The 12930-nt window shown below is 45.6% G+C and overlaps 1 protein-coding gene across 13 annotated transcripts in view; it reads left to right on the forward strand.

The window, feature by feature from the left end:
- The window catches only part of AGPAT4 (1-acylglycerol-3-phosphate O-acyltransferase 4), a 502489-nt gene that overhangs the window by 249732 nt on the left and 239827 nt on the right, over positions 1–12930 (forward strand). For all 13 annotated transcript variants that reach the window (XM_029594136.1, XM_029594144.1, XM_029594145.1 and 10 more), the window contains one exon: positions 4384–4553. In XM_029594136.1, the coding sequence (XP_029449996.1) occupies positions 4384–4553 (170 nt within the window). The remainder of the gene's footprint in view (positions 1–4383; positions 4554–12930) is intronic.

The raw sequence follows: 12930 nt of genomic DNA on the forward strand, positions 1-12930 counted from the left end.
TTAGTGCTTCTGATGACAGTCATCCATTGCAATGAGCTTTTTCCTGTGGTTACTGATCTGGAATTTCTGTATGCATTGGGTTTCTTCTCTCTTCTCAGATAACACTTCAATCTTTTTCTCAAGTATTTAATACAGAGAAGGCTTTTTGTACTAGTTGTACTTGATACAGTGTGTGTCTCTGCATCACAGGTTTAATTCTACCAGAGCCCACTGTAATCCTGTTGTTTTTTGAGTTCCTTAATACCCTGTGTGAGTGGAGGGGTAGACTTGTGGGCTGCATAGCTGTCAAGAACGGGTGTCTGTGGGTCACAGATCTTATCCTACCTGAGCCCACCTTGTAACTCTTTTTTCTTGACTCCTGGTTTTTCTGTGGTAATGGGGAATTTAGTCCTGAATATTGAAAAGTGGTCAAGACTTTGTTTATTGCATCTAATTCAGCTTTAACTTCAGCCAGCTCCTTTTTCAAGGAAGAGAGTTCTGCACAAATGGGGCAAGCCCTAAGTTTCCAGATGATTTCCCTCAGAATAAAGGCTCCACAATAGCTACATTGGATAGTCCTCATTTTGGTAATTTATTGATGGTTAACAGCTAAGGAATTACCGTACCAATTTACTACTTGTCTTGTTGCCAATTATGAATTTAGGCAGACTATATCAGAAGAACAAAGCTATAGGTGGGTGGGCAGAGGGGTAGGGTGGGAGGGAGTTAAACAGTTAAACCTTGGTCAAGCTGGGTAGAGCAGGACACTTTCTGGAACTTTACTTGTCCTTAGCTATTAATGATCCTACAGCACTTTATGCCCCAATATTAGTATCTAAACATAGATTAATAGAGCCAGCTAGATACAAAGAGATGGATACTAATTAAATGCTGGAATGGCTTGGTTTGTTTTTTTTCCTCTGGAATCTTAAAGCAACCAAATAGCAAGAAAGCAAACAAATGAATATACAATATCTTTAGAAGAGAAAGAGATAATGAAATGATAGCACAGAGCAATTTATATTATACACAGATGTAATAATAAATAATAAAACAGTTGTATATCTTATCTGTGCTGGAAACACAGTCTTGTATCCAGGCTGAATCTGTATGATCACTATTGCCAAGCGGCCCCACCATTACCTCTTTCACTAAATCCTGTGCTCCACTGAAAATTAGATATAAAATTGCTCCCTCTCTTGTCAGTTCCTGAAACAATTGCTCTATAAAACTGTCATATATTCCATCCAGGAAGTTTCTCTCTCTAGCATGTCCCGATGATACATTTACCCAGTCAATATTGGGGTAATTGAAATCTAACACACAAATTCTCTTAATGAAAAATCCCACGATTGGAATGAACTATATAGAAACACGTGGTATTAAAGATTAAACAATCACAACGCTATGAAATTTTATCTTATATATTTAAGGACCATCATACCACCCACAGTGCTCACAAGTCAGACTTGCATCTCATGCACTTTAACGGGGTCACATTTAATCAATTGGTCCAGATGGAAGGCATCAAAGTTCAATTTTGAGTATTTTTATAAATTTTTTGCTATATGTATTAAAAAAGCAACTTCCCTTGTTTCTGAATTATCGGGGTTACTTATCCCGTAGCTGTCGGGGAAACTTGTCCGACGCACGCGTTTCGCCACATAAGCTGCTTCAGAGACATCCGTATTCAAGCTCTCCTGATCCAGCACATCCCCATATCTTTAGCGGGGGTATAACCAAGCAAATTTCATGCGAGGTGCCGAAGGTCCATCTATTTTTCTGAAGTAAAAGGACTTATGGTTATGAAAAGATTTCAGCGATTACAATTTTCTTAAAAGTATTTAACGATGTATTTTTTGCAAGTGGGGAAAAAAGGTTAAGTTAGTCTGACTCACCGGACGCCGACACCATCTCCCTGCTCAGTGAATTCTAGCAGTGAGGCAGCTCGGGTCGGTCTGATTTTAAATGCGGCGGTATTATGGAAACCACCTGATAGTCAAGTGATTCCTGATTTCGGCGGGCAATCACCAAAAATGAAACCATTCTATGTCCTTATTTAGGCCACCGGGTGTCACTGATTTCAATTGAAAAATCCACTTTTGTTCGCATTGTCTAAGTATCTGTACACGATTTCCCCCTCTCCAATGTGGGTTAATGATTTCAAGTATTGTCCACTTGATATCGTCAAATTCATGCTTGAATTCCTTAAAGTGAGCGACCAAAGGTTCCTCAACTCTATTAGTATTTATGCAGCATTTATGTTCAGTGAGGCGAATTTTGATTTTCCTTTTTGTCATGCCCACATAAACTAAAGGACATGGGCAAAATATCGCATAAACAGCGTGAGTAGAGCGACACGAAAATTCAGGCAGCACAATTGACTTCCCAGATGCTGTAATGATGTTCGTTTGAGACGATCTCAAAGGACAAAATTTGCATTTGTCACAAACTTGAATTGGCTGCACACTCAAGATGGGCTTGGAACAATTGGAACGCACAACATGATCGCGAATATTTTTACCTCGGGAATATGCGACTCGTAGGGGTTGGCTGAACAAAGGGTGGATTTGCTGGATGATCCTCCAGTGTGTTCGCATGGCTTTGCTGATTGATGCAGACAGCACAGTGTGCTTCAGAACGACAGTCTGTGGGTTCGATCCCGGCTCTGGGTTTTTAGGTAAAAATAGATATTCTCTGTTAGAATAGAGAGCTCGCCGGTATGCTCTCTTCACACATTGTGTCGGATAGCCGCGTTGTAAAAAACGATTGGCCATCTCTTTTGCTTGTATTTTGAAGTCATCCTGGTCCGTGCACAGTCGCCTTAATCTAAGGAACTGGCCCACGGGGAGATTGGTTTTAAAGCTAGTTGGATGAAAACTGTCAACCCGGAGCAAGTTATTGCGATCGTTTGGTTTCCGGTATATAGAGGTGACTAAAGTGGTGTCTTTTTTCTTGATCAGTATATCTAGATAGGCTATATGGTCATGGTGGAACTCCATAGTAAATTTCAAACAGGGTTCCAGGCCGTTAAGCCATTGGTGGAACTCCTGTAGCATGGATGACGATCCTTCCCATATGACGAATACGTCGTCAATGTAGCGTTTCCAACACTTTAGATGGGATGTCCAGGGACAATTTTCTATATGCAAGGTCTCAAACCTGGCTACAAAAATTATATATTATATCCCAACAGGGACTTTATCATCTTCAAAGATCTAAATAAAGATCAATAAAATAATAATAATCATCTTTTCCAAGGACAGGTACATATGAGGGTTGTGATAGCGGCTCCTATAAGTTACTCTATGAGGGTTGTGATAGTGGGTATTAGCGCGTGTGCATTTAATATTTCTGAGACCATGTTATATTTTGAGCAACGGGGTAGTAGAGTAGTAGAAATTTTGTGGCTTTAATGAGGTACCTGTCCTTGGAAAAGATGATTATTATTATTTTATTGATCTTTATTTAGATCTTTGAAGATGATAAAGTCCCTGTTGGGATATAATATGAACAATCGTGATTGATTCTATAAGCATTTTTGTCTGAAGGCTCTTCAAGAATTGGTGATACTAACCAAGACACTTTGTGAAAAGAATTAAGAGAATAACGTTGGGGAATATTGTTTGCTTATCTTTTGATGTTTAAGTCCATCCCTGATGAAGCCATTGAGATAAGCTTGGCGAAACGAAGATCTTTGTTGGACTTTCTGGACTTACATCGGGTTGTTTTACAATACCTGCATGTTCTAGATTATTAGCACTTTATATAAATTATTAAATATTTAAAAAAATTGTAATGAGAATTTGCACTGTATAATTACATCATTATATGCATTGTGTATTTCATGTTTATTGATGAAATTTGATTTTATATGTGAGTGTATGTGTGATGGATGAGTGTGTTAGATAGATTTTAATGTTAGACAGGTTAATGAAATATAAGAATAAACGAATTTAATTACTGTATAGGTCCTCCTCTTGTGTATATTTAGTATTACTCTGGTGAAGAGGTTGTTTGTTGTTTGACCCTTGTGTGACAATACAAACCTCAGTTTAAGCATCTAGACTTGCTGTTCATTTTTCAGCTATTCTATCATAATTAACAACTAGTTTCTCCTTGTTGCTTTTCTACTTATTATTATTCTTGAAACTCATATGCGGAGTTTATTGAACTTGTTACACTGTGGTAATCTTAAACATCTACTTATCCAAACACACACATGCATATTTGGGTGTACAAATATATAAATAGAAAGATAGGTGTGTAAGTTGTATATGCATATATTATTGTTTTGGCCATGCTGTTAACTATAGTGAAATGTTCTCTGCCATTTCATATTGGGATAGATTTCTTTTTGTGCATAGATATTTGACATGTTTTTTTCCTATTTGATTGTTTCAGAGCTGGTGATGTTGTTGGAATGGTGGTCAGGCACTGACTGTACTCTCTATACAGATCCAGAAAGTTATATAAAATATGGGAAAGAGAATGCCATTGTGGTCCTTAACCATAACTTTGAAATTGACTTTCTCTGTGGCTGGAACTTCTGTGAGAGATTTGGGGTGCTAGGGGTAAGTTTTTGAACTGTATTTAAAAGAATGAATTTTATTTTATGTCAGATTTGGCTAACACACTGTATAAAAAGTGAAGTCTGTAGTTCACAAATAGCTCGTTAAAAGCACAGTGATACTGCATTTAAGAGTTTTTTGGGTTTTTTAAATATATCTATATAATGTGTGTTTAGGAACAGTATCGCGGAACTATTCAGTATAAGTTTATAAATCAAGAACGTCCTTGGATGCGATAGAAAGGTTTGTCTTCAGTATCCAGGTCACATGGTCTGACCATTTTGCTATATTTTACAGCCTCAATTTATAAGATATGTATGTAATAATCAATGTGATCCTTGTTTGTTTCTCACAGTGATGTCATTTTTGTTCTCACAGGACAAGCAGGATGGTAGTCCTCACATATGTGTGACATCATCAGAATGGAGCCCAATCGCGGAACACTTTTGTCAAAGTTCTAGAACTTTGACTGGCACCTACTGGGCATGCCCAGCAATGCACCAACCCTGCATCCAGCAGGGGTCCCCCTTCAGTCTTCTTTTTTCTGTGTAACAGTAGCCACGCAGGTTAAGGAGCTCTCTTGAGATTCCTGACAGGAATTTTCCTCACGGAACTTTTCAAAATTTCAAAGAAATTCTACCCCATAGGGTCCCCCTATCGATATCCATACTCCGCCGTCGAAAGGTAAGCTTTTACCCTTGTTGCAGTCGATTCCCATCGAGTTATCCCTTCGGGGCCTACTGGCCATCGACCGCATCGTGGCTAAATTTTTGTCAGAGTCATGGCGTCGGGTTTTCGTCGGTGCCCAGACTGTACTCAAACAATGTCCATCACTGACCCGCACAGGGTCTGTGTTATGTGTTTGGGGCCGACCACGATGTCCTAACTTGCACCAAATGTGCCCAAATGACACCGAAGGGTCGTAAGGCTCATTTAGAGAAAATGGAGTTTCTCTTTCAGTAAAAAACCCCGACTCCATCGATAGCTTCGACTTCGTCTGAGCCGGTGCCATGGACCTCTCACCAGCACTGGGACACCGCTGCTGCCCGACTGGCATCGACAATTCCAAAGGTGTCAAATCCCTCCTTGCCTCCTCAAGAAAAGGTCCGAGGAGATCATCGTGAAAAACATCGACACCGTCATCGCAAGGCTCAGTCCGCCGATCCAAGGCAAGCCCTCGGCATCGATGTCAACAGAGCCACCGACAAAGAAGCCCCCATCCAGAAAAGGCCCCATCCTCTTCTGTTACTGGGTCACCGAGGCGTTTCCCACCTTCAGTGGTGCCGGGATCCATGATTCCACCTTCACCAGTGGACCCTCCTGCTACCCAGTGCTGCCTCCTACTCCGGTGCCAGGATTCCACGCTCCAGGCTTCCACGAGGAATTGGATCGGATGATCCAAGAGGCCATTGGTAAAGCACTTCAGGGCTTCCAACCTCCATTGACGCTGGTACTGGCCCCCGAGCCAGTCACCGATCCGATTCCCGTAGCGCTCGCACCGCTACTGGGTAGACTGGATGCGTTGATCGGTGCCCTTCCACAGATGGAACCGAGAGTGCCAGTAGCTCCGGTGCCTTCCACACCGATTCCATTATCGGATGAAGAGGAAACACCGATACCCATACCACTGTCTGGGATTTTATCACTGACTCGTCCATCGATGTCACCGGTCCCCTCGGTGCCTCCATCGATGCCGTCGGTGCCACCTCCGATGCTACCGATGCCTAGGCCTGGTCCTTCAGGATTATCACCATTTCTCCCCGCTGAAGACTCACGAGATGCTGGAGATCAGCCCTATGATCCTTGGACCGATGATTTGTCCCAAGATACAGATGATCTACCATCAGAGCCCTCTCCCCCAGATGATAGATGACGTTCTTCACCAGAAGATCTGTCTTTTATTAATTTCATCAAGGAAATGTCTGAAACCATTCCTTTTCAGCTTCAGACAGAAGAGGACTCTAGGCCCAAGATGCTGAAAGTACTCCAATTTCTAGATGCTCCTAAGGAAATCATGTCTATACCTATTCATGAAATCCTTCTTGATCTCCTGAAGAGAAACTGGGAACATCCATGTTTGTTTCCACCTGTCAACCACAAGACAGATGCCACCTATCCTGTGCAGTGAGCTCCTGGGTTCCAAAAGTCACAATTGGATCATCACTCTGTTGTTGTTGAATCAGCCCAGAAGAAGGCACGACATTCAAAACCTCATTCCTCCATATCTCCAGGAAAAGAACAAAAATCCTTGGATGCTTTTGGCAGGCGTGTCTTCCATGGCTCAATGCTCATATCTCACATTGCCTCTTACCAGTTATACGTGACCCAGTATAACAGAGACCTTTTTAAGAGGATTCAGGATTTCTCTGATTCTTTACGAGAGCAACTCCAGGCTCAACTTCATACTCTGGCTCAAAAAGGTCTGGATGCTGGAAAGCACAAGATCCGCCCTGCCTATGGACACCTACAAAAAAACAGCCACCTCACCAAAATAAAACAACTACTAACCAACATCGATAAGACAGAAATAATCATGCTGGATAGGAAAAACAACCCCTCGCACATACCACCACTCAACATAATGAATCAAAAGACGGCAATCTCCCCTGTCACCCATGCCCGCAACCTAGGAGTCATAATTGACAAGGAATTATCATTCAAGAACCACATCTCAGCAAAAATCAAAGATGGATATCACATACGCCTAACCCTACGACACCTAAAACCTTTCCTTTCCCCCGACTTCAGAACAGTCCTCCAGCTACTCATTTTCTCCAACCTGGATTACTGCAACTCCCTACTATTCAACTTACCTCTCACCACCATCCGACCTCTCCAAATCCTTCAAAACACAGCCACCAGAATACTCACAGGAACAAAAAAATACGATCACATTACCCCAACTCTCATCTCTCTACACTGGCTCCCAATAAAACACAGGATAGACTACAAAATACTATCCATAATAAACAAAATAATATATGAAAAACAAACAATTTCTAAGTGCTTCCATAGAACTCCACTCACCAAAAAGAAATCTCCGATCAGCTAACAAAAGACTTTCAAAAATTCCACCTGCGCTTCACAAACTCACCTCAACTCGGAAAAGAGCTATATCCCTGGGAAGCCCCGGACTATGGAACTCCCTCCCAACCGAACTGAGAACACAACAAAATTTAAAAACCTTCAAAAAAGATCTAAAAACTTAGATGTTCACCAAACCCTTCCAAAACACCCTATGATTCTACACCACATTTTCCCTCCCCGCTAGCCCAAATAAACATACAGAACCAATCCAAAACACGTAAGTCAACCTGTACAATTTAAAATCCAAATGATGTTTAGAACTACTAAGATAACTATGTTAACAAGCATATAAATTTTTTGGACACTCTGTTAAACATCAAAACTTTGTAAACCGTTGTGATGGTGAAACCGAACGACTGTTACGGCTATGGCTGCTCTGCAACCGCCTCACCACCAGGGGTCCCTCTAGAGCTGGATCTCCTGACAGGCCAAGTCCATCTCCCTTCTCCTCTCTATGTTCTGGGCTGTCCCTTATAACCCTGCCTGACAGTTCCCTCAGTGCTTCGGCATCGAGCTCGCCTGGGCTCCCTGCTCTAGCGTTCCTTGCTTGCTGTGCATTTGGTCCCTGGACCTTCCCTTGCCTTGCCTTGCGCGGCCTTCGGGCCTTATTCCTTGCCTTGCCTTGCGCGGCCTTCGGGCCTTATTCCTTGCCTTGCCTTGCCTTGCCTTGCGTGGCCTTCGGGCCTTATTCCTTGCCTTGCCTTGCCTTGCGCGGCCTTCGGGCCTTATTCCTTGCCTTGCGCGGCCTTCGGGCCTTATTCCTTGCCTTGTCTTGCCTTGCCTTGTGTGGCCTACAGGCCTTCTGTGTGTGTGTGGCCTACGGGCCTTCTGACCTGCCTTGCTCTGCTTACGGTGTGTGGCCTACGGGCCTTCTGTGTGTGTGTGTGTGGCCTACGGGCCTTCTCTGCCTTGCCCTGCTTACGGTGTGTGGCCTACGGGCCTTCTCTGCCTTGCCTTGCTTACGGTGTGTGGCCTACGGGCCTTCTGTGTGTGTGTGTGGCCTACGTGCCTTCTCTGCCTTGCCCTGCTTACGGTGTGTGGCCTACGGGCCTTCTGTGTGTGTGTGGCCTACGGGCCTTCTGACCTGCCTTGCCCTGCTTACTGTGTGTGGCCTACGGGCCTTCTGTGTGTGTGTGGCCTACGGGCCTTCTGACCTGCCTTGCCCTGACCCAGCCTGAACCCAGACACTGCTACTTGCCGCTTGCCCTGACCCAGCCTAGACCCAGACACTGCTACTTGCCGCCTGCCCTGACCCAGCCTAGACCCAGACACTGCTACTTGCCGCCTGCCCTGACCCAGCCTGGACCCAGACACTACTACTTGCCGCCTGCCCTGACCCAGCCTGGACCCAGACACTGCTACTTGCTGCCTGCCCTGACCCAGCCTGGAACCAGACACTGTTTCTAGCCATTCCTGTCTCTCTCCACCTGGAGCCACCCTGCTGGGTGGTGTTCACGACTCCTGACCGGAGCCCAAGCGTAACAACGACGGTATATAAAACTCGACAAATAAATATCTTTGACACTGCCTCTAGAGTGTTTGCGGTGGGGATTAGTGCAAGAAGATGTGGCTGGCTCAAATCCTCGGACATAAGACCAGAAGTCCAAGACAGGTTAGCAGATCTACTCTGTGTGGGTGATAATCTCTTCGGGGAAAAGATCCGAGAGACCATGGCACAGTTGAAGGACCACCATGAAATGCTTCGCCAGCTTTCTTTTGTGCCGTCTGAGTTTCCTTCCACCCCTAAGAGAACTTTCAGGCATGACTCTAAGCGGCCTGCCTACAAACCAAGGAAATTTTATCCTCCGGCTTCTAGAGGACGCCCTACTAGATTGACCTTACCAAAAAGTTCAATCCAGGCACTCGGCCTCAAAACTCTCAACCAGCTTCTCAGCCTGGACCAGCGTCAGGGTTTTGACTCCTTCCTAGAGAATGTAAGCCAACCTCCTCTTCCATCCATACCGGTCGGCGGTCAGCTCTGCCACTTCAACAGCGTTTGGCATACAGTCACCACAGACCAGTGGATATGTGCAGTGGTTACTCAGGGTTACCACCTAAATTTCCTGACTGTTCCAGCGGACTCTCCACCTCGGCTGACGTGGGGGACGTCCGACCACTGTCCCTTGCTCAAACAGGAGGTCTCATCCCTCTTCAGATCCTGAGCAATAGAACCAGTGCCCCTCTCCCAGCAGGGGCAAGGTTTTATTCATGGTTTTTTCTAATATCAAAAAAATCAGGTGGCGTACGCCCTAAACAAATTTTTGCAGAGAGAAAAATTCAAAATGATAACCTTGGGCTCTCTACTCCCTCTTCTACAAAGAGGAGATTGGCTATTCTCCCTAGATCTCCAAGATGCTTACACACACATCTCAATTACTCCATCTCATCGTAAGTACCTGTGATTCCTGGTCGGCCCTCATCACTTCCAGTAACGTGTACTACCATTTGGCCTTGCGTCCGCTCCACGAGTATTCACCAAGTGCCTGGTGGTGGTCGCAGCCTTCCTCAGGAATCAGGGTGTCCATGTCTACCCTTATCTCGACAATTGGTTGATAAGGGCTCTGACACAGCAGAGTGCACTAGCCTCCCTGCGTCTCACTAGCCACACCCTGATCTCCTTAGGGTTTCTAATCAACTATCCCAAATCCAAGATAATTCCATCCCAAACCCTATCCTTTATAGGGGCCAACCTAAACACCATACAGGCGAAAACCTTTCTCCCCCAGGATCATGCTTTCACCATAGCATCTCTGGCACATCACCTACAGACTCGAGTATCTTCAATTGCTCGTCACTTCCTCATACTGCTGGGTCATATGGCATCCTCTGTGCATGTCACTCCAATGGCTCGCCTAACCATGAGAGTGATGCAGTGGACCTTAAAATACCAGTGGATTCAAGCTTGTCAGCCAATGTCCAGCATTATCCAGGTTACCAAACAGCTCCATCTGTCATTAGCCTGGTGGATACTGTTGCAACCATCTCTGCCCGACGTCTCCACTCCGCCCACCTTACCTCTTTTGCAACTCCCTCTTTGGTTGATGGAAGTTTGGCTGCCGCAGCGTCATCTTGCCGATCTCCTCCAGCATCCCCGGACCGGCTAGACACTGCCTTCCGCCATGTTCACATGAAGCCTAAGGGCGTGCACGCGGCACAGCCCTGTCTCAAGTACCAGCTGTGGCGCGAACTTCAGGGGCGTCCCCCTGAGATGTCATCCTCACCTGATACTTAAGGTCTTCATTTTGGTTTGAGTTAGCAAGGAGCTTCCTCCAGGTATCGCTGCGGATGGGATTCGCGCTCTGCATACCTTGCTACTCTGCCTCCTTGGACTTTACCAGGGTACCCGCTCCTCGGGGGCCTCGCTTTCTCTCTTGCTTTTCAGGTCGCAGTCTGGAACCGGCACTCGCTCCTCGAGGGCCCACGTTCCCGGACCCGCGTTCCCGGACCCGCTAAAGAATACTACTTCTGCCAGGAAGTCACCACTGCTTACAACACTAGTGAGTTACCATCTCTCTCTCTCAGAGCTTTCCCTGGAACGCTCCTCGAGGGCCTTCTCCATTCCAGCCTCTGGGCTGCTTCAAGAGACTATTGTGCAAGTGTTACCAACAAGGTTCTGTTCCTGAACTCTGCATACTCTGCCTACTCACAATCTTCAGTTTCTCTACAGCTCAGCCATCCAGGGATCGCTGTTCCAGTGCTTGAGGGACTACAGCCCAGCCGGGCTCTTCCAGCTCACTACTGCCACATCTGGTGGTTCACTATACAGTTTAATAAAAGATCTAGTGTGTGTCTGTCTCCCAACTCTGAGCCTGACCGGTGGCCCCTCTCGGGATCTTCCCCCGGGGGCGTGGTCATCTGCCACCGGCCCAAGAATCCACCCACAATTATCACAAATAATAAGAGATACATCACTCCAATCTCATTCAAGACCTCCAACCTCGGGTGTGGTGCACATGTAGGCGACCTACAGACTTAGGGAACCTGGTCTCCAGAGGAAGCCAAACACCAAATAAATTTCCTGGAGCTCCGGGCGATCAGATATGCCCTCAAGGCCTTTCAGGATTGCCTTTCAAACAAAGCCATCCTGATTCAAACCGACAATCAGGTTGCGATGTGGTTCATCAACAAACAAAGGGGAACAGGCTCCTACCTCCAGTGTCAGGAAGCTGCACAGATATGGGCATGGGCCCTTTCCCGCTCAATGTACCTCAAAGCAACCTACTTGCCGGGAGTGGACAATGTGTTGGCGGACAGGCTGAGTTGCACTTTCCATCCACATGAGTCGTCTCTCAACCCCTTGATAGCGGACATGATATTCCAACGCTGAGGTTAACCTCGCATAGACCTCTTTGCGTCGGTCCACAACCACAAAGTAGACAACGACTGCTCTCTCATTCGCAGTCACCTCTCGCAACCAATAGTTGCCATCGCCCTCTGCTGGGCCAGCGGTCTCCTTTATGCGTACCCTCCACTTCCTCTCATTTCAAAATCTCTAATGAAGCTCCGTCAGGACAAGGGATTAATGATCCTGATAGCTCCCCACTGGCCACGCCAGGTGTGGTTTCCAGTCCTCCAGGACCTATCAGTACACCGGCACATTCCTCTGGGGAACAATCTCCTTCTAATAACTCAGAACGAAGGGTACCTGCGTCACCCCAACCTCCAGGCTCTATCTCTGATGGCCTGGATGTTGAAAGGTTAATACTCCAACCTCTTAACCTTTCAGAGTCAGTTTCCCAAGTCCTGGTGGCTTCACGAAAGCCTTCCACGAGAAAGACTTATCGCTCTAAATGGAAGAGGTTTACGGTCTGGTGCATTTCCATGTCCATAGACCCCCTTCACTTGTTCCACTGCGAGGTTCCTAGACTATCTCTGGCACCTGTCAGAGTTAGGCCTAAAAATTTCCTCTATCAGAGTGCATGTTAGTTCAGTGTCTGCGTACCATAAGTGTATAGGAGATGTTTCCATTTCAACACAACCCTTAGTATCACGTTTCATGAGAGGCTTGCTCCATTTAAATCCTCCACTGCATCCTCCTGCCCCTGCTTGGGACCTTAATGTGGTTTTGGGACGGCTCATGAAACCTCCGTTTGAGCCTCTCCACTCCTGTGATCTCCGCTATCTCACCTGGAAGGTAGTTTTTCTTCTTGCGATCACATCCGCTCGCAGAGTTAGTGAATTACAGGCATTAATTACTTACCCGCCTTACACTAAAATTCTGCATGACAGGGTAGTGCTCTGCACTCACCCTAAAGTTTTACCGAAGGTAGTGTTGGAATTTCATATTAACCAA

The sequence above is a fragment of the Rhinatrema bivittatum genome, chromosome 3 (assembly GCF_901001135.1).
Source record: "Rhinatrema bivittatum chromosome 3, aRhiBiv1.1, whole genome shotgun sequence".
In the NCBI taxonomy this organism is placed as follows: Eukaryota; Metazoa; Chordata; class Amphibia; order Gymnophiona; family Rhinatrematidae; genus Rhinatrema; species Rhinatrema bivittatum.